The 26,770-nt window shown below is 39.4% G+C and overlaps 4 protein-coding genes across 4 annotated transcripts in view; all 4 read left to right on the top strand.

Annotated features, from left to right (window-relative positions):
- The window catches only part of LOC136364217 (broad substrate specificity ATP-binding cassette transporter ABCG2-like), a 249,788-nt gene extending 246,220 nt beyond the window's left edge, over nucleotides 1-3,568 (top strand). Inside the window, exon 17 of the transcript XR_010744113.1 lies at nucleotides 3,559-3,568. The gene's annotated coding sequence lies outside the window, so the exon portion shown is untranslated. The remainder of the gene's footprint in view (nucleotides 1-3,558) is intronic.
- Nucleotides 3,569-4,842: 1,274 nt separating this feature from the next.
- Nucleotides 4,843-7,441, top strand: LOC136364533 (beta-microseminoprotein-like). The gene is made up of 4 exons (XM_066324500.1): nucleotides 4,843-4,945; nucleotides 5,622-5,721; nucleotides 6,116-6,218; nucleotides 7,085-7,441. Exons 1-4 carry the CDS (start codon nucleotides 4,943-4,945, stop codon nucleotides 7,212-7,214), a joined length of 336 nt encoding a protein of 111 aa, XP_066180597.1. The 5' UTR covers nucleotides 4,843-4,942; the 3' UTR covers nucleotides 7,215-7,441.
- A 2,445-nt stretch (nucleotides 7,442-9,886) lies between these two features.
- The window catches only part of LOC136364479 (beta-microseminoprotein-like), a 307,144-nt gene continuing 290,260 nt past the window's right edge, over nucleotides 9,887-26,770 (top strand). Inside the window, exons 1-4 of the mRNA XM_066324453.1 lie at nucleotides 9,887-10,009; nucleotides 10,686-10,785; nucleotides 11,179-11,281; nucleotides 11,448-11,549. Coding sequence (XP_066180550.1) covers nucleotides 10,007-10,009; nucleotides 10,686-10,785; nucleotides 11,179-11,281; nucleotides 11,448-11,549 — 308 coding nt within the window. The 5' untranslated portion in view covers nucleotides 9,887-10,006. The remainder of the gene's footprint in view (nucleotides 10,010-10,685; nucleotides 10,786-11,178; nucleotides 11,282-11,447; nucleotides 11,550-26,770) is intronic.
- LOC136364532 (beta-microseminoprotein-like) lies at nucleotides 17,575-21,592 on the top strand. The gene is made up of 4 exons (XM_066324499.1): nucleotides 17,575-17,672; nucleotides 19,273-19,381; nucleotides 20,561-20,666; nucleotides 21,374-21,592. Exons 1-4 carry the CDS (start codon nucleotides 17,670-17,672, stop codon nucleotides 21,501-21,503), a joined length of 348 nt encoding a protein of 115 aa, XP_066180596.1. The 5' UTR covers nucleotides 17,575-17,669; the 3' UTR covers nucleotides 21,504-21,592.

The raw sequence follows: 26,770 nt of genomic DNA, 5'->3' as shown, positions 1-26,770 counted from the left end.
TTTAGTGGTTTCTTCCTCCACAACATTCCAACAACCACAAAAGCTTGCCTTTAATTATTTCCATATTCACTGACATGTGAATCCCCTTTGTTGAGAATGCAGAACTCTACTTTCACAGAAATTTGTGCATGATAAAACATGAGATCTATGTGCTCTTTGTGCACTGATACTGCAAAATGTAGGGTCTTAGCATTGGGCAGCTTCTGGTCTGAGGATCTTGCAGAACAGTTTCCATAAAAAGCCCAGCATGATGGCTACTGTTTATTTGTGGTACACTAGTCTCTGAGTCAGATTGGGAATGGCACAACAAAAACCTGCTTTCTAGAAGTCCTGTCCTAAACATTATAGACAGGGTTACAAAAAGCTTTTCATCCTGAAATTCCTTTCAGAGAGAAATTTAGATTGGTTCCATTTAGAGTTTAGAGAAAAGACAGCAGCAAGAACAATCACTTGCTGTTCCCCTCAGAACTCTCTAAATGATTATGTGACATAAAAGTTTAAAAAAACACATATGTCATCAGGGACTAATCTGCAGATTAAGAGCCAGGACATGTAAGACCGTACAGGGCTGAGGTCTCTGACCTCCATGCTTAAAGTTATGCCTTAGCACTTGGTTAAACTCACAAATATTTACAAGGTAAAGAGAATACTGCCGCCAGCATTCCCAGTAGCTAACAGAAAGTAAATATGTTTTTATAACCTTAGAACAGGATGCAAACATAAAAAAAGTCAATGTACAATTAAAAGTTAAAAGCTTCTGCATCCCATGGGAAAGAACTACAGTACAATTTGTGCACTGTTCTTCATTTCCCTGGCCACTCCTTGCTCTCATGCTCAGTAGTGCTGTATGTCTTGGTATAGAGGCAGATGTGGTTGTTCAAGCCCTGCAATTTCCAGAATTCCTCAGTCTCCAAGAGATAGTCCCAGCACCTGCATTAACTGCAGGCTGCAAAAAGTCTTGGGTGTGAGAAGCGATGTCAGGGCTTGAGGATGCCTCAGACTCAGTGTAGAAAGGAGTATCTGTAGCTAGAAATAAGTACATGTGCTGTCACTGGACCAGCAGAGGAGCCTGAAACCTCCAGAGGAACTTCCCCTTCTGCTTGGCATTCATTGCTGGGTAATGAAGTGACAGAACACACCTAACACAATGCCTATTAGTGTATTTATTTGTTTCAGGGAATTCAAAATCAGGTTTTCTATAAGTAATTATAACTCATAAGAAATAATAAATAAGCAACTATTATCCATGTTACCTAGAAAGACCTTGCTATATTGAGTCAAATGATTTTCTGCAATAAGTTGTGCAAGCAGTAAAAAAATAGTCTGATAAATTCAGCTCAGGCAACTAGAAATTGAGGGAAAAAAACAAAACCCACAGTAAAACAACTAACCCTAGAAATGAACCTGGACTCAGAAACATGACTTCATTGGTTTGTAGTTTGATCCTTCTTTGATCTAAAAAGTTCATATCTGGTGGTAAAATCATGGACTTGGAGAACAGGCATTACTCTGGAGGTCCTTGGTGAGGTGTAGGAATACTTACTATGTCAGGAATAGGGAAATTTGACTTCTGTGTTGGCTCTGGTTTCTGAATTCCTCTATTCAGGTCATAAGCTCTGAAACTTGAAATCTCTGACACACTTAAGGGAGTCACCCAAAATCATGCATCAAGTCAGCTTCAGAATGAAGAAACAGAAAAAAAGTCCTGAATCACAGTCCCATGGTTTTCTGCTTTTGTCTTTAGCAAAACTTTGAAACATGAAACTCATAGGACTAATGAAGTAGTACTACCCTCCCACTTCTGTAAACAGATCAAGAAATGAAACTTCTCATATTAATTGAGATATGATAGTTGACAGAGCAAGATAGAGCCAGGATGACTGTAAACCTATGTTCCAGGTTAGACCCAGGAAAGCCTTTCACCAAGTGTGTGCTTGAGAACAGAATGGCTGCACTGCAGACAATGAAACTATCCAGGGGGCTCAAACTAAGGATATACATAGGTGCTTTACTTGACCCAAGCCCTAAGATCTAGTTTGAAGGCTGCAGAAGTTAGTGGGAGTTTTCCAGTTTTCTTTAGTAGATTCAAACCTATTTAAGCTAAAGATTGCGTTTCCAACGTATTGGTGGTTTACTTATCTGCGTGACTTAATGTGCAAATATTTATCTGCATGATATACCTAAGTTCTATGGAATCAGAGGTGAACCTTGCAAAAAGCTTATTCTCTCACTGAATATTAATCCACCACGAGGACACCAGCTTATTTGATGGAAAGTAAGAACACCAAATCATAGAATGGTTTTGAGTTGAAAGGGACCTCAAAGATAATCTCATTCCAACCTCTGGCCATTGGCAGGTGCACCTTCCACTAGGCCAGCTTGTCTCCAGCTTATTACCCCTTGTCCTGTCACTGCCCTCCTCATCTTTCCTACAATCCTCGCTTAAGAGCTCTGCATGATCTGGTGAAATTAGTGCAGTGCTATGGAAGCAATTGTCCCTGAAAAAAAAGTGTATTGAAAAGAGGAATTCACTGGAGATGTAGCCAGATCGAAGACTTTAGAAAGGGACTAAAGTCTTTTAAAGCAAGATCTGTGTATCCTTAGGCAGGCGGCTCAAAGGCACCCAGAAGTGTCAGCCTACAGCAGACACTCTGCAGCACAGCTGGCAGGGCTCTGGCATCTTTGCCAGGAAATCATTGGCAGAAGAATAAGGTGTTGTGCCTAACAAGCACTTTGAAAGCAAAACCAGTCTTGCTTTGAGGTCTTTATCAAAAAGCCACAAAAGGACTGGCATAAAATTTCCTGTTCAGCCCAGGGTGATCTGGTGGTAGCAAAGCCTGCACATGGCAGGTGAAAGGAAGGGAATGCTTTTACAGTGGTATGAGACACAGGATGGTGCACATCACCCACAGTTTCTCTACATTTATGTGAAAGCCTTATATCAAGAGATCCGGGAGAAGATACACAACCATCAATGATAGAGTTTACAAACGATACTTAATGTGCCAAAGAATAACTAAGTTGGTCATCTTAATGGTGAAATAAACTATGCCTACTTAGTTCAAGCTTTAGATAGGTGGGTTGGTTTTTTTGTTTGTTTGTTTTTTGGGGTTTTTGTGTTGTGGGTTGTTGTTGTTGTTGTTTGTTTGTGTTGTTGTTGTTGTTGCTGTTGTTTAATTTTGGAGGAATAGGATTTTTTAACAACTCTGTAAAGCATAAAATTTGTATTAACAACAGTGCCCCTAGGAAGAATTTAGGGATGGAAAGCAAGCATTTTCCATCTAGAACAATATGGTGCTTAAGACAGCTGTTGAGGTGCCTGGATGCATATATGGGAAAGGCCTTATGTCCTTCATAGTATCTGAGGTTGTTTCCACAACACTTACATGCTTTTGTACCTTGTTTTATATTCAGATTTGAAATGAGATACTGTCAGATTGGGCACTCTACAGAAATGTGTGGCATAAATGAAAATAAATTTATGTGACGTAACTTAAGATGAAAACTGCTGTACTCACTGGAGAAAGGTTGTAAGCTGACTCAATACTCTCTATTGAGTGTACTGGAGAAGAGCAAGCCTTGGATGATAAAGTGCTGTTATCTACCATGGCAGAAGAAAAGGATGAGAAAGGATATTTACTGATTTTTTTCTCAGTCAGAACATGACTATTATTAAATTGAAGTTTCAAAAGGTAGTGATTATATCAGAAAAAATACAAAGGTCAGGTGTTTGGTTTGCCAACTGAATCCTTAGGAACTTGTAATTAATTCTGTCTTTCTTACTAAAGAATTATGAAACCTACACAGACTTGAGCTTTAGCATTTCCTCCAGGGAGGTAATGGAATTCTGTTGTGATATACTTTAATTACTTTTGCTCCTGCTGAATTCTTTGGGTCAAATTATTTATTATTAGTACACAGCAATACATAGTGTATAGGAAAAAATGACAACTTTTCTTGCCACCATTGCAAAGTATATAACTGTGTTGAATTTACTCTAAAAAATAAAGTCGCAAATGACTCCGCTTATTTTTTGTCTCTAAACCCTATAATCATAGGCTAAATTTCCTGTAGCCAGTGATAAATCTCCCACAGGAATGAGTTTCAAATTGCTTGGCAGCATCTGTAACAAAGCATTTTAAATGTAAACAGGCCCACAGGTGGATATTGCTTCCTGCAGAGAAGTTGTAGGAGTGAGAGAAAGCAGAATACTTGATTAGAACTCTGAAATTTATCACTTCTTGGGAAAGTGCACATTTCGAAGTGAACATATACTCTATGATGTTTATTCAGGTCAAAGCCAGAAGAGTTCCAGAGGAGTAACAGCAGGGTTTTGATTTGAGAGATTTTTTTTTTTTTTTGGTGGAGGAGAAAGAGAGATGCTGTAATGGCATCCAGATTCAGCTAATATTGATTATATATTTATATATATTTACTATATATATCAGTGCACACCACAGCACTAACCATGAGTATGCAACAAACTGGAAAAAGCTCCATTTGCTATTAATACCTGATGCACTGCTCAACATGTTCCAGCCCACTGATAGCACAAGGGATTTCACATGCATTTCTGCCCCACCTAAAAATCACCTAGCTTGATAATACTGTCTACAGCTTAGCTATCTATATTTGGATTCCATCAGAAAGGCATTTTTCTAATCATAATGCTTCCCAGAAATATAAGTTCTGGACTCAACAATTTCCCCAGGTCAGTGCTCTACAAAACCAAACAGTTTCTCATTGCCAGCCAGAAAAATTTCAGAGATTTCTTTGGATCTTACAAAATAACTGCATTTACATTGAGCAGGCTTTTCCCCCTCCACCTAGACTTAAATTGCACAACATAAAGGCATCATAAAATATTTGCTCTCTGTTTCCACATAAGGAACTTCAGCTTTCTCTGGAAACTCAGAACTCTTTGGAAGCCACACATTCCACAATGGTAAGTCAAAGGTTTAGGCAGGTTTGAGTTTCTTTTGTAATGGGGAATACAGGTAGGTATTTGCTTTAAATGTTTAAAGATTTAAGAGAATCTTCTAGTTACACATTTTAAGTACGGCTGTACTGTATTTCAGACCTGTAAGATGCAAAGTCAGGAAAACACGTCCGTGAAGATTACTGTGAATTTTGTTCTTAGTACTGTAATTCTCTGCAAGAAACTGTACATGTATCTCTTAGTCTGTCACTTGCTCTTATCCTTTCCTCAGCAATGTTTGTGAAAACACTCAGAATTTTGCAAGCATTTAGGACTAAACTTTTAAAACTTAGAAATGTGAAGTACAGTTTAAAAAATAGTCATTTTACAAAGAAAAAGTGCATATTTTGTCTGTGTATTTTTTCAGTTTTTCACTTTTGCTCCTGCAAATTGTGTCCTGTTCCAGCTTTTCAAGCTTCCAAAGGTGTTTGCAGAATCTGAATAAACAGTTAGGTAACGATAAATAGATAAAAGGCTCATGGCCTAGTTTTCATGTAATTTGAGCTCACATGACCCCAAGAGCTATCTTTGATGAGCCTGTCAGGAATGGCAGAGGTTCTGCAGAGGAGGTAGTGGTTTCTATAATATATGTTGATTCATTAACGAGGGAGAAATATTACCATTTTTTTCTTTCTCTCTACAGAAGATCTTTCTGGCTTTCCTTGTTGCAGTGGGCAGCACAGTTACCCTGAGTGATGCATACTGCTGGAGAAAAATTCACAAGCCAGGGGAGGCCAAAGATGGTAAGAAACAAGGAAGATTGTCTGATCTGATTGCTCTGTGGTAGTTTGGCTCTATGTGGAGCAGCCAGGAGGGGCTCAAAATACAAGGAAGTGGGAAAACACTGGAAAAACACAAACAGGGGGCTCCAGCAGCAAGTTGCCAAAAGTAGGGGAAAACAAAGTCCTCCTTTGGGCTGCATATGGTTGCAGCAGTATTATTGCAATTGGTGGTAGGCTGCTATTGCTGTTTCAGCACATGGAGCCCATTCAGGAACTGAGACAGTAAAACTCAAGTCCTTGTACTTTAGTATTGTCTGGAATTATGTTTTCAGTAAGGTCCAAAGAATTTTTAAACTCTTCAGCCTTTAGGTGGAGGCTTATAGAACCTGTTCTGTTTTGCTGCTTTCTTATGCAGGCTGTATAGTTAATGGAAAACTCTATCCCTTGGGACTCATTGAGAGGACAGAAGATTGCTACAGATGCAACTGCAATGAGGCTGGAATGGAATGCTGTTCCCTGTAAGTTTGAACTCCTTGGTACCATCATTGCCTGTAAGGTGACTACAGCTTTCCATTGCTGGGGATAAATGAGTTTGTAAGGGCACAAGAGAGCCTTTTCTCACCCATATCACAGAGCTAGTGAAAGCCACATATAGCTCTTGATTGTTTGGATCCTTACGTGTGTTTGCCTTAGCTCATTTTCTGCTGACTGGGAGTGGACACAAGCCTTTCCAGGCACATCCAGGTGGTACTTGCTTTTAATTTTAAAGGAACTTCTGAATCCCTCTTTCACTGCAGTTAAGTCTTTCTGTAGCTGCGAAAGTGGGAGTAGGGAGGAATGACTTAAATGAAGTTCCCCTGAAAAGCTTATGATGATCTGAATTAATCCCTTTCCTGAGGTACTTTTCTCCAGTGAATGTGCTAAATGTAGAATGATAAGGCTCTGCTGTCAAGTATCTCTCCAGCATTCTCCTTTTCTCCTCCTACTTTCTCAGAGGTCCAAAATACCTTGATGATGATCTTTGTCTTTGTTTAGGTGGCACAGTCTGTCAGAGAGCAGCCACCACATCCTATATGGAAATAATGAAAAATTAAACGAAAAAAGAGAAAAGATGCCAAGCCTATATTTATGTCACACTGCAGAGTGCTGAGCTAGAAATCCCTTTGCTAGTGCTGAGCATCCTGGTACATCTACACAGTGCAGTGCACAGGGCATCATTTGAGGCTCTGGAAGCTGCAGCTGTGTGGTACTCAAGCTAGCTCAGCTGCCCTTAGCTATAGTTTCAGACCTCTCTCACTCAACAGTAGTTCAGGCTATAATCACGGAAGTATTCAAACTTTTATTGCTCTCAAGCTAACATTTGCTTTCTCTTTGCTACTGGCAGCTTTCATACTCCTGTTGCTTACGACAAAAAGAAATGTAAAGTCGTTTTCAACAAAAAGCGCTGTGACTATGATGTGGTGCAGAAGGATGACCCCTCAAAGAAGTGTATTGTCTATGCTCGTGTGGGCTGACACTTGCTCCAAACCTCTCTGCACTGTGGAATTCCTCTCCTTCCTACACATGCTTTGCCATCACAGAGAAGCATGATGACATGGGAAAATCTTGTAAAAGAGAGCACTTCAGCTCACTTTTTACCTCCTAATTGTCCTAATTCAGCTTACAAGATGCATAATTAGCGTGTCTAATATCTGTCATTACTGCATTTGTTGACAATAAATTGAGATTAAGTATCCATAAATGCTTCATATTGATGTTTTGTTGTTTGCAGTGACATGGAGAAATGCCACCTTCTTTGACAAAGAAACGCATTTGGCTCTCTACTCTGATATGCTGTGCACCAGTACCCTGGCACAAGTGATCATGCTTTACAGGTTCCCTTCTAGCCAGGTGTCAAAATCCATTATCATTTTGAAGTGATGCACTATTTGGGACATGCTGTACAATGGCTCCTGTTCAGGGTGCATAAACTTTTGATAAAGCCTGTGCTGCTAACACCTCAGAAAAATCAATGAGGATGAGAGATCATCATCATCTTTCTCCCATTTTTTCCCTTCTTTTCATCAATGTCATCACCCAACATCGGCAGCAACTGTTCATGTCCATTGCCCACTCTGACCAGACCTGAAGTTTAAAACAATGTTAAACTTTAAATTCTGGTACTCTGACTTGTCCTCTGCCATGCCCTGATCTTCAAAGTCTGCATAAATGGTGCTGCTTTAGTGGTTCTCGTTGACACTGAAAAAGAGATCTAGATCAGCCCCTGGAGACATGCTTCCTCATGGCAGCAGAGCTTAAGATACTAATAAAGCAGATGCCTTTTGTCTCTTCACTACAACAATTCCTCACATTTACAGGAGAATGAAGTTCAGCATCAAAGCAGGGCTTGGAAATCAAATCTCCCATCTAGCAATACCTAGTGTCTTAAATCTGCCCACATATATGAGACCAGACAACAAAACCCTGTTAAACGCTGATTCTACATGGAGCTCTCCACTCCAGAACTGGATATTAAAAAGCCACAAAAGTCTGTAGTTAACTGTTCCATGGTTTGAAAAGAAACACATCTTCCAAAACAAGTGGAATATTTAATGATGTTCCATGATCACAGCAAATCTGTTTGTCTTGTAAAAGTATGAGGTTACACACAGCTGAGCATTCTTGGTGCAGGGATCCTCACTTGGCCCCAAATCAAGTGTCAATCTACATTTATTCAGCAGGGGTATTTCCTTCACAAGACAATCTATCTCAAGCTCTGTGAGTCATTATTAAAATCAGGAAGATTAAATGTGATGTATTTTCTCTGGCTTTGGTAATTTGCTTATGAACTTCTTTTTTAAGGTTTCTAAGACCTGCAAGTAACATACCTTGGTTTGGGGGAAAAAATTCAAGTATTTTGCAGGCACTGGTACTACATACTAAACATTTTAAGGTTTTCTGTGCTGCAGGCTGGGTATTGGTCATTAGCTCTGTGTTTCTGTACAACTGGTTCCTGTAAAGATGAAAAATGTGAGGGGCCAGACTAAAGAGTGGGCTCAGCTTTTCCCAGTATAGACATTTGCATATGCCTTTTTAAAATCTTGACTTCCATTCACTGATTCCATCCTATCATTCCTCTAAATGGAGCATGTAGAAACAAACATTCTCATGTTGCTTAATAGTCTAAAGTAAATTTTGCCCAAAAAGTTTTTTGTGTTCTGCAGGAGAGGAGCAGTTTTGAAACTTGTCCTGAATGATTTTTCTGGTTTTATGCTATTCATGTCAAAATTACACAGAGCACAGTCTCAGCAGCTGCACCTGAAGGAATATTGTTGCTTAAAGAAAAAAAAGCTGTAACTTCTTAGAGAAGTAATTTTGAGCAAGGAGATCAAAGACAAGACTTCCTACCTAAGTAGCTCACAGAACTGCTTCTTGAGAAAATTTGGTTTTCAGAATTTATGGGTTTATTTAGATTTTATTTCTAAAAATACGGAATTTATTGAGTAACAAAACTTGTAGTTTGCTCATGGATTACTGATTGATTTGAAGCATTGAGAAGTGTGGACATCAAGATTAATATTCAGCTTCTTGTAGCCTGGAACTGTGCCATGTGACATTGAAATATTTCAGAATTCCATTTTTTTCCTAGCAAAGCCTCACAAATTAAGTGAGGAAATATTTCTTATAAAATTTATGAAAATTAGGTTTTTTATCTTTTATTTTAGTGGAGGAGAAAGAGAAATGCTGTAATGGCATCCAGATTCAGCTAAGGTCTCAATGTAAAAAGGTTTTCATCCTGGTAGTAGCTAAGGACCTTTGATTATATATTTCAGTGCACACCACAGCGCTAACCATGAGTATGCAACAAACTGGAAAAAGCTCCATTTGCTATTAATACCTGATGCACTGCTCAACATGTTCCAGCCCACTGATAGCACAAGGGATTTCACATGCATTTCTGCCCCACCTAAAAATCACCTAGCTTGATAATACTGTCTACAGCTTAGCTATCTATATTTGGATTCCATCAGAAAGGCATTTTTCTAATCATAATGCTTCCCAGAAATATAAGTTCTGGACTCAACAATTTCCCCAGGTCAGTGCTCTACAAAACCAAACAGTTTCTCATTGCCAGCCAGAAAAATTTCAGAGATTTCTTTGGATCTTACAAAATAACTGCATTTACATTGAGCAGGCTTTTCCCCCTCCACCTAGACTTAAATTGCACAACATAAAGGCATCATAAAATATTTGCTCTCTGTTTCCACATAAGGAACTTCAGCTTTCTCTGGAAACTCAGAACTCTTTGGAAGCCACACATTCCACAATGGTAAGTCAAAGGTTTAGGCAGGTTTGAGTTTCTTTTGTAATGGGGAATACAGGTAGGTATTTGCTTTAAATGTTTAAAGATTTAAGAGAATCTTCTAGTTACACATTTTAAGTACGGCTGTACTGTATTTCAGACCTGTAAGATGCAAAGTCAGGAAAACACGTCCGTGAAGATTACTGTGAATTTTGTTCTTAGTACTGTAATTCTCTGCAAGAAACTGTACATGTATCTCTTAGTCTTTCACTTGCTCTTATCCTTTCCTCAGCAATGTTTGTGAAAACACTCAGAATTTTGCAAGCATTTAGGACTAAACTTTTAAAACTTAGAAATGTGAAGTACAGTTTAAAAAATAGTCATTTTACAAAGAAAAAGTGCATATTTTGTCTGTGTATTTTTTCAGTTTTTCACTTTTGCTCCTGCAAATTGTGTCCTGTTCCAGCTCTTCAAGCTTCCAAAGGTGTTTGCAGAATCTGAATAAACAGTTAGGTAATGATAAATAGATAAAAGGCTCATGGCCTAGTTTTCATGTAATTTGAGCTCACATGACCCCAAGAGCTATCTTTGATGAGCCTGTCAGGAATGGCAGAGGTTCTGCAGAGGAGGTAGTGGTTTCTATAATATATGTTGATTCATTAACGGGGGAGAAATATTACCATTTTTTTCTTTCTCTCTACAGAAGATCTTTCTGGCTTTCCTTGTTGCAGTGGGCAGCACAGTTACCCTGAGTGATGCATTCTGCTTTGTTGTACCTCAAATTCCAGGGAGGCTCTACAAAGGTAAAAACAAGGAAGATTGTCTGATCTGATTGCTCTGTGGTAGTTTGGCTCTATGTGGAGCAGCCAGGAGGGGCTCAAAATACAAGGAAGTGGGAAAACACTGGAAAAACACAAACAGGGGACTCCAGCAGCAAGTTGCCAAAAGTAGGGGAAAACAAAGTCCTCCTTTGGGCTGCATATGGTTGCAGCAGTATTATTGCAATTGGTGGTAGGCTGCTATTGCTGTTTCAGCACATGGAGCCCATTCAGGGGTTGAGAGAGTAAAACTGAAATCCTTGTACTTTACTATTGTCTGGAACTATATTTTCAGTAAGGTCCAAAGAATTTTTAAACTCTTCAGCCTTTAGGTGGAGGCTTATAGAACCTGTTCTGTTTTGCTGCTTTCTTATGCAGGCTGTATAGTTAATGGAAAACTCTATCCCTTGGGACTCATTGAGAGGACAGAAGATTGCTACAGATGCCACTGCGATGAGGCTGGAATGGAATGCTGTTCCCTGTAAGTTTGAACTCCTTGGTACCATCATTGCCTGTAAGGTGACTACAGCTTTCCATTGCTGGGGATAAATGAGTTTGTAAGGGCACAAGAGAGCCTTTTCTCACCCATATCACAGAGCTAGTCAAAACTCTCAAGCTAACATTTGCTTTCTCTTTGCCACTGGCAGCTTTTTGACCCCTGTTAGTTACGACAAGGAGAACTGTAAAGTCATTTTCAGCAAAAAGCGCTGTGACTATGACGTGGTGCAGAAGGACGACCCCTCAAAGATGTGTAATTCCGAATATATTTGTGGGGTCTGGCACTTGCTCCGAACTTCTCTGCACTGTGCAATTCCTCTCCTTCCTACAGATGCTTTGCCATCACAGAGAAACATGATGACATGGGAAAATCCTGTAAAAGAGGGCACTTCAGTAGTTCACTTCTAACCTCCTAATTGTCCTAATTCAGCTTACAAGATGCATAATCAGATAGAGTGTCTCATTTCTATCAAAAGGTCATATTCATGTTCTTAAGATTAGTTGTTAAGACTTTGTGTTTTAAGTGGTTTACAGATATTTAGTTAACTTCTAAATTACATAGGATTTCATTCTACTAGTTTCCTTTCTTGTACCTGTATTTATTATTTATATAATAAAGTAGATCCTTACTACTTGTAAGGTCTCAAGAGTTTCTGTGGAATCTCATTGCCAGTTTTCTTACAGATGAAGATGGCTTTCTTATTTCAAGAAGATGTTTCATTTGCTGACAGCACCAGTAAAAGTATGAATGAATGACCGAAAAAAGAAATCTAGCACAGGCTTTGAATCTCATGTGAATATGTTCTTTAAGGTTTTTGGTCTGGGAAGAACCAGCATATTTGTGGGATTAGCATATCCTTCCAGAATTTATTTGTGGGTGGGGAAGCCCATCTTCCACGGCAAGGGCACCTCTTCCACGATTTGTACTTGAAGCAGAATCTCAACAACTCAGCATAAACAAGAGTTGACCCTGGAGAAGAAAGAAAATGAATTCTGATGGGTTTACCAGGCCAAGGAAATGTAGTCTTGCCCCATAGGCTCCAGAGAATAGACTGTGTTAACTGAGACCCAGAAATTGCATGTAAATGTTTTAAAAATGACATTTTTTTGTCTCAGTTGTATTGGTTTTCCTATTACCAGAGTAGTTTCCAATACTGAAACGGCTTTTTCTTTTTTTCCCCTCTAAAAAAAACCTGATTTAGCGATGAAGGTCAGGAGTCTTTAACCTCCCTTGCTCTGAGCAGCTAAATGCTCAACAACATTGCCACAGGTAGTTTTTACTGGTTTGGGATTTTTTATTCTTGAGATTATCCATCTGCAGGAAAGCAGGCAAATACATCACTCATTCTCTTTTGAATTCTTTTTCATCATTTACATACCACCAAAAATTAATTAAATGTGTAGGGCAGAAAAAGAGAGGTACTAGTTCACTTTTCTTCGCAGCAAGGAGACTAAAGAAAAATTGTTGAATTTTGATAACTTCCTCAGAAATGCCAAGAAAACATCCTCTCCAAATGAGAAATATTTTTTTATGTTGGTAAGACACTGGAGAATAAGTTTTGTTATATCCACAGGTTATACCATACAAAAGCTCCTTAGAAACAATCCATGATTGTAAGAATAAGTCCAAATTTGAGATTTTTAAGATTTTATAGCACTCACATCAATCTGTTGACACGTATATGGTCAGAGAATCATGTCAGTACCACACATGGATTTAATCTGCAGCATATTTCACATTTTAAGGATTTAAGAAATAAAATGCTAGCTGTCATTTTGTTCAAATGAAATTTGTTCAATTTTCTACCCTTTCAGGTGGTCATTCCTTTTTGCTTTGTCAAAGAGGGGGTACAAGTTTGTTCTCAGAAAGTGATAAATTACTTTCAAGAAGTATTCCAAGACATTGTGGGGGTTTTACAGAAGAGTTCCCAGGACTTACTTCTTCACACCACTGCATAGTGCATGTTGTTAGTACAAACTAAACAGCCCAAGTGTAATTTTGGAGAAATCTGTCAGAGATGTAAGTCACAAAATCTCTCATGGTGTTCTGTTCTAGATCCTGCCCATCTCAATTGGACAGGAAGGGTGTAGGAAATGTCAGGAAGCAAGATTTTACACATTACAGAGGGAAAGAGCAAAGAAAAAAGAGAAGAGGTCCCAAAAGTCAAGATATCCTTTGGATTTGGCTGAAACATTCTGTGGTTCTCTTCCCCATCCCAGTCTGTTCTGAGTCCTGCAGCAGTAACTTCCAACAATGACACTCAGTTTTCATGGAGTCAGTAACTAACAGGTTTTAAAAATGGAAAAAAGCTCATGCTCCCTAAATAGTGCTGAATTAGGTGGGATACACAAAAATGCACTGATTTTCCCCAGAAGTAAGTCCAAAGGTTGTTGAACTAAGTAACTGGTGGTATAAAATTGAAGTTAAGCCTCCTTTCATTTTGTGCACAAGTGGACAGTTTGTGTTTGAGATGAAAGACCAGATAATTTGCTACCACCTGGAGGACCAGAGGCATGCTCCCAATGCCAGTGTGACCGGAGCAGGGTCTGCTGTTGCACCATGTAAGTTCCACAAAACCAGAGGCACTAGTGGACTGGACTACAGCAATGCTCCAACCTGACACCCTTCCTACAGCTAATTCCTTAAGTCATGGCTCCACAAAAAGTCTTTTTCACAGACATACAGTCTTCATTTGCTTAAGCAGCTGCAGGGTAGCAAGATAACAAGCTGTATTTGAAATCACTGGTTTTTTTTGTTTTTTTTTTTTTAATTTGTGGAATAAATTTTCTGTCATTTTTCTGGTTCACTGAAGACTTCTAAGACTTTTTTTTTTTTTTTTTTTTTTTTTTACACTACACACCTTGAGATGGAAGGTAGAAGTGCAGGATATTTAGCATTTCCCATAAACTAGAGATACCCTTTTTGTTGAATCTACCACTCCTATTTATTTTGTTTTACTGCCTCTGGACTTATATTCCCACTAGTACAGTATCTGTGGCCATCTTCCTCAGTTCTACCCACATTTCAGAGCTGGAGGTCTCCTCATTGCAAGCATGGCCTGGTGTTTGTGGTTGGCCCTTGAGATCTTTTTGTTTGTCTCTATGTCCCTTGCTTAGCACTGATCCTTCATCCTGGGACCATGATCTGACAGGATTTTCCAGGGTAGCTGACAAATTATCACCATTTAAAAAATACATTGGCACCAAGATAAAAAATTAGGTGTTTTTCATCCCACTGAAATTCCATTGAACTAAAAATAAAATTTGACTCATGGATGGGGACTTGGCTACACATGGAAGAAGACAAGTGTGTTCAGATCAGAGAAGAAATGATAATATTGTCTCAAGCTTGGGTCTCCCATCTTGAACTGAGATCTCAATTCACGTTTCTGTTCTGCCATCTGTTACCTGGGACAAACCACTAGCACTGCCTGTATTCCTTGCTATAAAATTAATACAATTCTTTGATAATTCCTGTCCTGGGAGAGATCTGAGGGCCTAGGCTTTGAGGTTTGTGAGTATATGAACCCCAGACTTAAGAAAAGTGTCCACACCAAGATAAAACTTCCTTCTACCACATTTACAATGTATTCTTGTGTAAACAGTGCACTGTATATTTTAGTGTTGTTTGCATGTGCTTTTCCCTAACACAGTTGTCCTTTCTCACACAGAGATATGACAGACTTTATTAAAGTAAAGCCAAAGTACATTATAGAGCATTGTCAGTTTAATGTCAAGAAGAGTTTATTTGTAAAATCATGTTTACTTATGATCTTTGAGCTAAAATACCTCCTGCTTCCTTTTGTTTTCCCCCTCTCAATAGTGGTGATAATCACCCTACTGGGCTAAGTCCCTGGATACACAAACTGCTGTAATACGTCCTGCACTTACTCTTCCACACAGAAAGCTGATCCCTCTCAAGAATGTGAGAGCAGTACTGAAATGCTGGCCTAAGAAACAAAGTTCTTGGACTACTTTCATTTTACTGCACCTCTTCTAGCTTTGAGCTGTCCATAGATATCAGCTGTTTTATTGGGCTGTTTTAATAACATTGCTGCTCTGAAATAATACTGCATTTCTCTCTATTGATTGCCTTGCACTAAAACACACAGGAAAAAAATGAACTGATCATCTTGCCTTACTCTGATTATCTCTGTTGTTGTTAGTGAGATAAAATCAGAAACTCCAGCTGAGGAAGGACTACAGTAAAATAGCAAGGTAAATCTTCAAGAAAGCCTCCAAGACTTTTCTCTGCCTTTGGAAGAAAGAGGATACTCTAGCCCTCAGAATAAGTGAAACAGAGCCACAGAAGTGGGCAGAGCAATGATATTCTTAGAATGTTTTGAGTAATAAATGAACCAGTTGGGAAGGCAACATAAGATTTCAACAGAGCTACATCTTTTAGAGAAACCTGTTCCCCACCCAAGCAAGGCACCTCTCATCCTATACATGAACAACGTGAAAAAATATGATGCTATGTGGGTCACAAATGACCCAAATAATCAATATATGAATGGACTATCCCCATAGAGTTTGCTGCTGTGAGTGGTTTCAACATCACAGCATTTCTTTAGGGCTCCTCTGAATTCACATATCGTGAAGCAAAAGGCTTCTTAATTGTCCCTTAACACTACCCAGGCTTAGGCAGGTCACTTTCTGCTGTGGTCCAAAGAAAACTTGTTTGCAAGTTCCCTCCATAGCTTGCACAGTTCTCTGCATAGCTTGCACCTAGAAAACAGGGAGAGGTCCTGCACTGGGAGCAGCTGGGAAGCCTGGAAAGTTAAGAAAATACACAAGCATGTTGTTTCAGAGTTGAGCAGCAAGTGCATCCTTTGTCACTACTCAGCACCAACACAGAAAGTTGTTTTTTTCTTTCATTTTGACCATAACAAATTCCATAAGTTTCACTCCAGTACACCTGTATCACAAATTTCCATGTGACTGATAATTTTTGTTCACATACAACAACTGCTGCAGCGTGCCTGACAAGAAAAGTGTTGCATGCCAAGTACATAACACTCAAGAAGAAAAAAAAGTTAAGTAGCTCAGTGATTTTAACACAATACTTCACCATCCTACTGTGCTTTTCCCCCTCTCCTTTAACTGGAAAATGAACATGGCCTGAAAGACCGACTATCCCCAACCACAATGAGGCTGTTCAATTGACATCACACTTATTTCTGAGAGATTCAAAGGGGATATGTAGACTCTGTTGATTTCAATAAAGCAATTCCCAGGGCTGACATGTCCACTGATTAGGAGTCAAGGGTATGGTAGTAATCCTCCATTTCAGGGCAGGGCATAAGTCAGCATTGCCAAGTCTAATTTACTAGTGACAGGCTGATTGTCACAGCTTTATAAAACACCTGCAAGCACTTCATCTCTTTTCTGTCATCCTGAAGAGTGATGGTCTAGTAACCAAAGAAAACACAATTTACCCAACTTACTGAGTTGAAAGCCAGTTAAGTGTCACTAGTGGTCTCACTGTGAGCTGCATTGCACCAATTCTGGCCTTCTCTCATGGACTTCCTGAGCTATCTCTCAGCTCTGGAGTTTGGGTAGAAGAAGTGGAATAGTCAACCCAACTTGGATTTCAGCCTCTACTTCCAAAACCACACAAGAAGTCACCACAATTATGCAGTCAGAATAATTAATTCAAGCATTGCAAATTGTGCAGCCCTGGTAATGAGGGATAGACTTCATCACTAAGAAGAGCCACATAGTTTGAAATACTTGAACCTTGTAGATGAAAGCAAAAGGGGACCATACTGGACCTCTTTGCTATCAAATTATTGCCCTAAGCACTTGGAAAATGTGTCTGCCCTTGATATATCCAGCCTCTGCAGAAAAGGAACAGTTTCTCACTGGCTGTAAGAATTAAGAAATAAAATATATAATGCCTATTTCTTCATAGAGAACATGAGCACATGATCTTCTACATGGTGGAAAGCGGAACAACAAAGAAAATGGTTATCTAGGACCCATGTTTGAACCACAGATGGCTCAAATTAAGCATGCGATTTTGTTGTGAGTGGCAACCACCCTGTCTCTAATGCTTTCCTCGGGGCAAGTGATAAATATTCCTTTTAGGCTTGAAAAGTGCTTCTTTTCTCCCAGCTCTGATGTGGCACAAAAGCCACACCTATTTCTCCAGTGTCTATTAGAACAAACCTTTCTTCCTGGATGTAATTGCCTTATCTTAATAATGTCCACCCCATGAGGTCATTTTGCAGAAACTTCATTGGTGCTAGACATGCATGGTCAGTTTGTTCAAGGGCTATAATCACAAATTCCCTCTCTATATAAGGTCTCTGAGAAGATGAAATTTATACAGGCCATCTCCTTACTGGAAATCTCATAATTCTGCAAGAATGGTGAGTCCTTAGGTCTTGTACTCTAAAAGACCATGGTATGTTGCTATAGATTTTAAAGGAGTTTCTGTTGGATTTATCTCAGTACTTGGCACATTAAGAAGCTTGGTAAATGTATAAATTCTGTGTTAGGAGAGCAAGAATCAAAGAGAGGAAAAGGCAGGTAAGAACTTGGGGTGAAAATTCTGGATAATATCTGAATACTTCACTGAACTCAAAAAAAGGTATCTTGATTTTTATTCCTTTGTCACTCTGTTGTAGCTTTGTGGGGCTTAACCTCTCTTCTGCAAAATAAAATGCTAAATTTCTAAAATGCAACTTGCATCCTCTCATCTCTCAGGAACAACCTCTTTTTATAAGTCATCAGTCCTACTCTGTCCTAAATGACACACGTACATACGTGTATGTGATTATTTATTCCTGGTCTACCTTTCTTCTCTTACCAAGATCTTCAATTCATCACAGCTAATTCCATCCTAGAATTCTTGCATTTATTTCCTTCATATCCCCAAAGGAAGCTCTTCAAACATTTCAAACTAATATTGAAACTTCAGCTGAACTTTTAGAAAAAAACCCTAACAAAGGTCACAGAATATAGAATTATCTAGGTTGTAAGTGACACCTGCAGGTAAGGTACAGGGCCAAGACCTGAGTATTCAGCTTCAGCTATAGTTATTTCACTTGATCCTAATCCTTCGATTCTAGGGCAAAATATTCTGTTAGTTCTTCAGACTGCGGTAAAGAAGTTTTTGCAACTATAAGTGAGGTTAGTGGAGGAAAAGTGAGGAAAAAACAGTTGGTGACTGACCCTATAGAGAAAAAAGGACAGGAAAAGTTAATGGGGAGTGGGATGGAGTAGAATACATGTTTTTCACAAAGAGTATCTAGGTCTTGCAGTCAATGCTTGATTTTAACAACTTGGAAAGACAGACATCTTTTCCCCTCCCACGTTATGCTCTGCCTCTGCTTCTTCAAAATGGTTCAGTATTCCTGATAAGTGTGTTAAAATGTCTAAACTGCAGAAGACTGATGTCTTGAGAAGCTACCTACAACAGAGGCTAGAAAGTGTTAAAGGAGGAATAAAGTAGGTATTTATTAAAAAGGCCTTCAAAGAACGCACCTTGGGCAGTACAAGAGCCTGGCCGAGGCTACACCCAAGATGGAGGACGGATCACACATTTTCACACTTTTATAAGTTCTGATCCATTTACATATTGGGGTTAATGACATCAACTGTCATTAACCAATTACAGCTTCAGGTTATGAAGTCCCGTCCTCCCAGCCTGCTCTCCTCAATTCGCTGTTGTTTATCCTATTTGGGCCTGAAGCTGCAACAGTGTCCTTGGTTCTGAAGCTGGAAAAGGATTGTTTTGTCTAACTAAACTGTGAAGAGAACTTGCTAACACTTTATATGAAGGTCAGAGTTACATATTAATGCAGTACAGAATCTGGAAAATATGAAAGCTTAAATTTAAGGCATCAACAACTGGATTTTAATTTGAAACCATAATGTGTTTTCCTGCTATTTATGATCAAGACATCTTAACAGTTACGTTTGATGTGGATTCTGAAGGATTGATGTGAATTCTCTTTTCTTGTTCAGAACATCATCGTGGCCTGCCTTCTTGCTCTTGCCATCAGCATGCCACTGTCTGATGCTTCTTGTTTCTTTATGCCATTCAAGCCAGCGACATCTAGTGGTGAGGTTGTAGGTAAGACGTCAACTGCCTTCTGACATCCTTAGAACCACTGCTTGATTTGATTTGTCCGTTCTGTGCAATTCATCACAATTTACAAATAAGTGGGAACAGTGGAGATGCATCAAAGGGAAGTGGGAGGGAAACGGGATATGGGGAGCAAAATTATAATATGTTATAAAAAGAACAAGTTATTTGGAGAGCTTCACACAGACCAAATTACAAATTATCTTTTTCCAAGGAAGTAGATAGTTTTAGTTTACCCATCTGCATGAAGTAATAACTCATATTTTTACCATGGAATTACATCTAGAAATCAGAGAAGGGAGAAGGACCTGTGTATAATTATGTGTAGTCAGTATAAAACAGGAAAGAGATTTACAAGTATTCAGCACCATGCAATTTACTCATGTCTTGTTTCTGTATCCCAAAGCAAATTCTTAAAAGCAGAATGTCTGCATTCCTTGAGTCTGGATCTACCCTTCCAGAGCACAGCTAGTCTGTCAGTCTACAGATGAGTGGAGTTGCAGGAAAATAAGTACCCAAAAGAGAAGCATGCTATTTTTTTGACACAACTAGAATTGATGTGTGCCGGTATGCACAAAACCTCTAAGCAGTCTAAAATGCAGCTTTACCTGGGAAAGCTGGTGCTACTACCTGAGGGAATGAGTTAACATTGCCAAAGTAAGGAACATTTATAGGCAAAGACACAACCTAGAAGCCCCATCACTCTCTCTTGTTCTGTTCTCATAAAATTGTGCTTTCCTCCTAAATCAGTTATTTAGGAGGCCTATGGTCTGTTCTGTGACTGTTGAACAGGAACTTCACATCCAATACTTGCATTGTTCCTGCAGCTGAGGACTGGGAATTTTCTTCTGGCCAGATGTAGTCTTGCTTTAAAGGTAGAGTCAACAAGAGATGGTGGCCAGGTCTGTGTCTAGTTGTCTTTCTGCTGGCTGCTTCAAATTCCCTATCTGAAGATGAACTACTACAGGAAATCCCATTTCTGCTGCTAAGAACCTCAGAAGACAGATACACAGGTCACTCTTCTCCATGCACTAGTATAGCACACCCTTGGCAGATATGGATGTTAACGCAAAAAGCCAGCAAAGATCTCACCCATTTTGTACATGGAACAGTGCTGTTACTGCAGTAGGTCTGACACAGAGGTCTACTCACACAACACATTTTCAGGCTGCCTTGATGAGAAAGGAGAGGTCCATGAATTTGATTCCAACTGGAGAACTGAGGACTGCAATGATTGCTCCTGCTCCAGGGATGGAATTGGCTGCTGCACTAGGTGAGTTCAGAGCAGCAGTGGGGTTTTTCCTCTGCTGCTGTGATAAAGCACAAACCACCTCCCTTCACACAGGAGTTCCTGAGAAATAACCATAAACCTTCTCTCAGTCACTTCCTATCATGAAGTTATGCATTAATCCAACACCATCATCGCTGAACATGCAAGAAATTCTCTGAAGAAAAGAGGTCTTCTTTAACAAATAATTACTGATTTAAAACAAAAAAAGAATGTAATTCTTTTGAGGCTAAAACATCAGGCAAGTTATTGATTCAAGAGAGAACACTCTAAGAAATTTCTGTTGATCCTAATCCAGATCTCCCCAAAGCCACACATTGCCTCACTTTCGTCTGAGAAGCAGCTCAAGGTACATTGCCTGTAATTTTTTCCTATAATGATACCCAACCACTCATTAGTTCCATACAGTGGGTGAAGAGAAGAAGCAGTGATATTGTAATAGCAAATAAACAAAACAAACATCCCTTGGGTGTAAATCAGACCAGAAAAACTACAGCAGGATGAGGTCTCCCCTCATCCTGCTTACAGAGCAGGCTATGTAACACTTGAGCTAGGAGCTTTGTGCAAGTTCCATTTTCTTCGCCAAAAGTCTCCTCACTATAGTCTCTTCATATCAAAGGTGCAGACACCACCTGAAGTGGAAGCTGCTGACTTCTTGGTCTCATCATCTCTTTTTCTTTTCCCCACCACAGCTATATGACACCAGTTGACTACGATGAAGGGAAATGTGAAAGTATTTTCAGCAAGGAGACTTGCTCTTATAAAGTCGTGGAGAAAGATGATCACTCCAAAGAATGCCCAGTCCATTCGTGGGTGGGGTAACAGAAGAATGGTGGATTGGGGGGATATTTCCTTTAATTGTTTTAATTGTCTCTCACAATTTCAAAAACACTTAAACTGCAGATGTTGAGTGAAATATACTCATAAAACCAACATATAATGAAACTGGGTACCTACTCACTAAAATCTCCCTTGGTTTCTCTGCCTTATGCTTCACCATGAACAAAGAACTGACTTGTTCCTTCCTTGAGGTCAGGCATTAAAAGTGAATTTTAAAGCATTCTTGGTAGCTGCTGATCTGTACTCTTCTCCGGTCATATTTCAGTGGCAAGGAGCATATTCTATAATCTGTGTACACCTGCATCTTTAAGCTAAAATAAAGTCAAATAAAGCATCAGAAATTCGTGTGACTTATTTTCTTCTTTAAGGACAAAAACCAAAAAGCCATGGGAAAAAAAAAAAAAAAGAAAAGTTACTTTAAAATCTGTCTGAATGCTCTGTTTTCTATTACAATGTCTTACATGATTTACTTTTGTCCTATGTGGCTCCCTGGAGACCAACCTATGGACTGCAAGATCTACCAGCTGCCCAGTACTATTCTTCCATTACACTGACAGCATAGCAGATCCAATCCTCAGCCTGAGCTTTGAGTAAAAGAAAGGGTCTTTTATTCAGATTAACCCTTAAAAAATTAAAGGTTTTAAACTGGGCTATGGGCAGCATTGTGACTGCATGGAATGACAGATCTGTACTGGGCTCAGACAGGGAAGCAGCTCAGCAAATCCACAAACAGTAACTGAGAGGGATATGCTTGCCAGTATGAGCTCTCCTTTGGGGCACTGCTTCATAATCTTTATTGCACATTTATTCAGTTGCCTCTTTCCACAAGTGACTCTGAGGCTCCTACATCTGCATGTTCTATTTCTTCACAACAGAAAGTGTGTCAATGCTTCCATAGTTTGTTATTTTGAATTATGGAATGAGCATATACCTCATGAGCAGTGCCGAGAGCTTATGCCTGCAGGGTAGAGGCAAACCTAAACTTGTATGGGCTTGCAAGTTTTGCCAAGTTATGTTTTGCCTTGGCATTTCTCTACTTCAGCATTCATGGCTACAGTCCCATACAAAGAATACATCCCCCAGCCTCAAAACTCTTAGATCATAACCACTATCTCTACATAGTGGAAAGAAAATACTCACAGGAAAGTTTCCTCCACTATTCTGTCAGGTTAAAGGTTTAGGAGGCTCTGCAGAACCTTGAGAGGCAAATCATCCCTGGCAGAGCAGAACAGCTTGTGTGCTCTCTTACTCCAAACTTCCCTTTCATCTCCTGAAAGTGCACAGCTTTCCTGCTAGAAAGAGAGGCAGTTTTGGATAGCTGGCTCTCCTCTTCCAGTAAATATTTTAAAGGCAAGTCTTTTAAATATTGGAAAGGTGTTCTTGTCCTAGAAATGAAATCTAGTGCTTAGCCTACCGAAGCTTTTAAAGCAAACACCAGAACACACATATGAATCTGATGCAAGTTTTCCTACTAAACAATGGTTATCACCTGAATCTTAATAGCTTTGTACCCATTCATATTTTGTGTCCAATAAGATTTTTGCCCCAATCTTAAAACAAAAATCCAACTTAAATAAGGAAAGTGCATATCTCATTTACATTATACATACTAAAGAAGCCATAGATTTTCACATTCTGCTCTGTGCCAATTTTAAAATCTCAGATAAATTCAATTCACAAGAATTTTGCTTGTTCATTTCACTCTTAGATAACTCTTCTGTTGGTATGCAGGAAAGTTTGCATTGGCACCTTTTCAAAGCTTGAAAGCTTCTGTTCAAATCTAATGTTCTATGCATGTTTCCTTGGGTCAAGCTGTGGGTTTATTTAAGGGTGAAACTGATTTGAATTAATTTGCTTTATGACAGGTATTCACATGAAACTCCAGAACACACAAGTCCTATGACCAATCTAAAACACACAGCAGCTGTGGGTTACTTTAACCTTCTTCCCCACACTTACAATGCTGTTTTCACATTTTATTTGTCTCGGGAGGTCTCAAGCACTGACCCATGCTCTTTACACTTCTCCAGGACTTCAGTGCCTTTGCACAGCCAATGCTTCCAGTAGATCCCCACTAAGGACCACTGGTAAACTGCAGTCCTTTGCCATCATGAGATTATAACCTTCTTCAAATTGCCCAGTATTTTTTCTACTGTCATTCCAGAGGTTTCTCCCATGGCTGCCCTGGTCTGCTAAAGATAGGATGAATCTACAGGGACAGGAACAAATACTTTTGTTTAGCAGCTAGTTATACTGGCACAGAGACTGAAAGTGTCCATTCAGTCACTCCAGTTTGCTGTATGAGAGACAGGGGAGCTGGACTGGGCTGAAAACCAGCTTGGGACTCTGTAGCAAGGGTGCTACCCTGAGACAAGTTGCAGTCTCACTAGAGTACAACTCAAATGATTATGTTCATTAGTGTCTCCTTGAATTACTTTGCCTCCCCTTTTCAGTTACTAGTTTGGGAATTTCTTGATCTCTTGTAACAGCACTATCCCTTAGTCTCTCTACATTCTTCATTAAAGGGGAAGCTTTCTGGGGCCCGCAAGAGCTTATTTTATTTGGGTTCTCTCCTGCTCTTGCCCTGCTCCCAAACAAAGGGATGCTGTTCTGCACACCAAAGGTCTGATGGTCAAGGAGAGGTGAGCAAGGGTCTTCTTGGTGCAGTATGCATTCAAAATTCTTTAGACTTTTGAAGTAATAAACTGGATTATGTAACAAAAGTCTGTCTCTCTCTCTCTCTCTCTTTTTTTTTTTTTTTTTTTTTTTCCCAGCTCAATTATTTGTTCCTATCTGTATTTGGCTGTGCAAAGGAGGCTATTGAACAATTTCATTCAAAGCATAGAAAGTATTGTCCTCTAATATTAGCAGGAAATTACATAAATGGGTTAGATAAGAGATCAACTCTAATATTACAAGAAATCCTGGCAGGCATTTTGAGCATAACCTTCAGGATTTCAGTGTCTGGTCTGGCTACAAGACTGGGCTCAGGCCTAAGATTTTAGGATAGAATTACTGTTGAGCAGTCGATATCTGTCATTAACATGGTCTTTCATTTTTTTCTGAGTATCAGTTTTAAATAGGGGACTCTTCAATCTCTCTACAGTAAGAAAGGGTTCAAAAGTTAGAACAACCAAAATTGTATCAGAGACAGAAAGTGGCACACCAGCCAAGAACTTCAGAGAGGACCTCAGTTTTTCAGTTGAAGCCTAGTGAAAGGTGCCAGGAGTTTGACTGAACAGACTATGGTAACTCCACCTACCCTACATTAGTACAGCTTATTTATGTACAGATATGACGGCTCTGAAACTCTCTTTTTCTGTTGTTGCCAATGTTTTGGATTTTTTTTTCTCTTTTTTCTTGACTATAAATTCACTAGTCACTGCATTACAGCATAGCTTTGTCACAGTGCTCCTGTGCTGGAAGGAGTGAATGGAAAAGTCGGAGCTACAGAGAGCACAAAAACCTAGATCCTGATCCAGCTGGCAGACTTGACCTCATTTTCATTTTGCTCATTTTGAGGTTTAGAATGTAGGTGACATTTTAGACCTGTCTTTAGTCTATAGCCAAGGAAACATCATGAATGGGGCTGAGTAGTTTTAAGAATGCTTTTTGAACCTGAACAAAGACTGGCTTGCCAGAATTATCCTCACTACCGGGGAATAAAAGCTTAGAAACAGCACTACTCCAGAATTTCGTTCAGGGAATAGATGCACCATCACCTCTGACTGTGAACACAGCAAACCCAGGATTTTCCCCCTGAGCACAGCACTGCGAGTTGAGTCAGATATGATGGATTATGAAAATATCACTGGGAGTAAGAGGGAAAGCTTAATATGAGTTATTAAATAGGCATTTCTGTTTCATAGGAAAAATAGTAAGAGGATTAATTGGTTTGGAAGAAAAGTGAAATAACTTCATAAGTTTTCTTAACAGTAGAACCATTGATAGAACCAATCTCATGCTTTAAAGCTTCTGTAAACAAACTTTTTTCTTACAGAATTTCAAACTGCATTTTTTATTACTTCTGTTTCTGACTATACTGCCCCATTTCCATTGCATTTTTTCTTGTCTTTCAAGAATGCACAAGGCATTACCAGGAAGTAAATTCCTAATCCTTTGAAGGAAAATCTCTGCCCAGTTGACAGAGGCTTTCAACAGTCCATGCCAGCAACCACACTTAACATCAGCTTTAAAAATTCACTGATGTGTATTGCAATAGTGCAGCACCCTTTAACTTTGAAGGTAATAAACTTCATTTGCTACCCTTACCCCTTCACCACTGACTCTGTCTTCATGTGATGCCAGCTCTGACACGTTTGACTGTTCCCTGGGCATTGTAGTGTGTTCTCCATGACAGGATGAGAAAGGAGCAGAGAGAGATTTCCTGGGTGCAGAAAGGCCAACAAAATAAAAGGGAGCTGCTCTGGACTCAAACTAATTAGCAAGGGCTAATTCCTGCTGAAGGCAAGTGGGAATCTGTGATCTAAATAAGTTTGTGGATTGAGACCAAAATTACTCCCATTGTAGTCCTAGTACAGAAGCAAAGGAAAAGCAATGTTTACCTCTCTCTAAGGTAACAGAAGTGTTGCACTACATTTGTGTTTTGCCATTTTGCTGACCAGTTTAAAAAAGAAAAATCAGGCATTTTGTATGAGGAGCAGTTAGAGAACTCCAGTTTTGTTTCAAAGGGGGAGTGTTCAGACACTCAGCTAAGCTGGACAAAGAGGAACATGCGCATGGGCTAAACAACTTGAAATACTTCAAACTTAAAATTAATAACTCCTCTCCACATACATAAAAGACTCATCTGCCCCAGACCAGTAAACATGTGAACATTTGGGGGAAAAGTGAGAGGTAATAGAAAAATGTCTTTTAAAAATTCCTTAGGGAATGGACTTGGGCTGTGTACTTTTGCATAACCTAAAAGCATCAGGATGTTAATCTTGAATCCTTTGTACAGAGGGAAGACAGTATCCCCCACCACAAGTGGTGGCCAGACTGGTGCTACAGCACCACTAAAAAGTAGCAAACCATCTTCTCACTGAAAAGCGCCAGGTCACACAGGTAGTAGTTTTGGGGAAAATAATAAATTTAATTTGATTTCCCAAGAGCTGCATGATCATTAGGTAATGATCTCACTCTAATGACTCACTCCCATGAGTTCCACTAAAAATGGAATCAGCCAGTTGTCAGAGCAGCAGGAACATCAGTTCCCCTTATTAACTTCTTTAAAACAGATTGACATG

The sequence above is a fragment of the Sylvia atricapilla genome, chromosome 8 (genome assembly GCF_009819655.1).
Source record: "Sylvia atricapilla isolate bSylAtr1 chromosome 8, bSylAtr1.pri, whole genome shotgun sequence".
In the NCBI taxonomy this organism is placed as follows: Eukaryota; Metazoa; Chordata; class Aves; order Passeriformes; family Sylviidae; genus Sylvia; species Sylvia atricapilla.
The sequence above is the reverse complement of the archived record's forward strand: the minus strand, read 5'-3'. Positions and strand labels throughout refer to the sequence as shown.

Excerpts from the sequence above, each read along its gene's own strand:
- LOC136364532 (XM_066324499.1), top strand. Across the intron at positions 19,382-20,560 it reads ATCTAGTGGTGAGGTTGTAG|GCTGCCTTGATGAGAAAGGA; the intron begins GTAAGACGTCAA and ends ACACATTTTCAG. Across the intron at positions 20,667-21,373 it reads GGAATTGGCTGCTGCACTAG|CTATATGACACCAGTTGACT; the intron begins GTGAGTTCAGAG and ends TCCCCACCACAG.
- LOC136364533 (XM_066324500.1), top strand. Across the intron at positions 5,722-6,115 it reads GCCAGGGGAGGCCAAAGATG|GCTGTATAGTTAATGGAAAA; the intron begins GTAAGAAACAAG and ends TTTCTTATGCAG. Across the intron at positions 6,219-7,084 it reads GGAATGGAATGCTGTTCCCT|CTTTCATACTCCTGTTGCTT; the intron begins GTAAGTTTGAAC and ends TGCTACTGGCAG.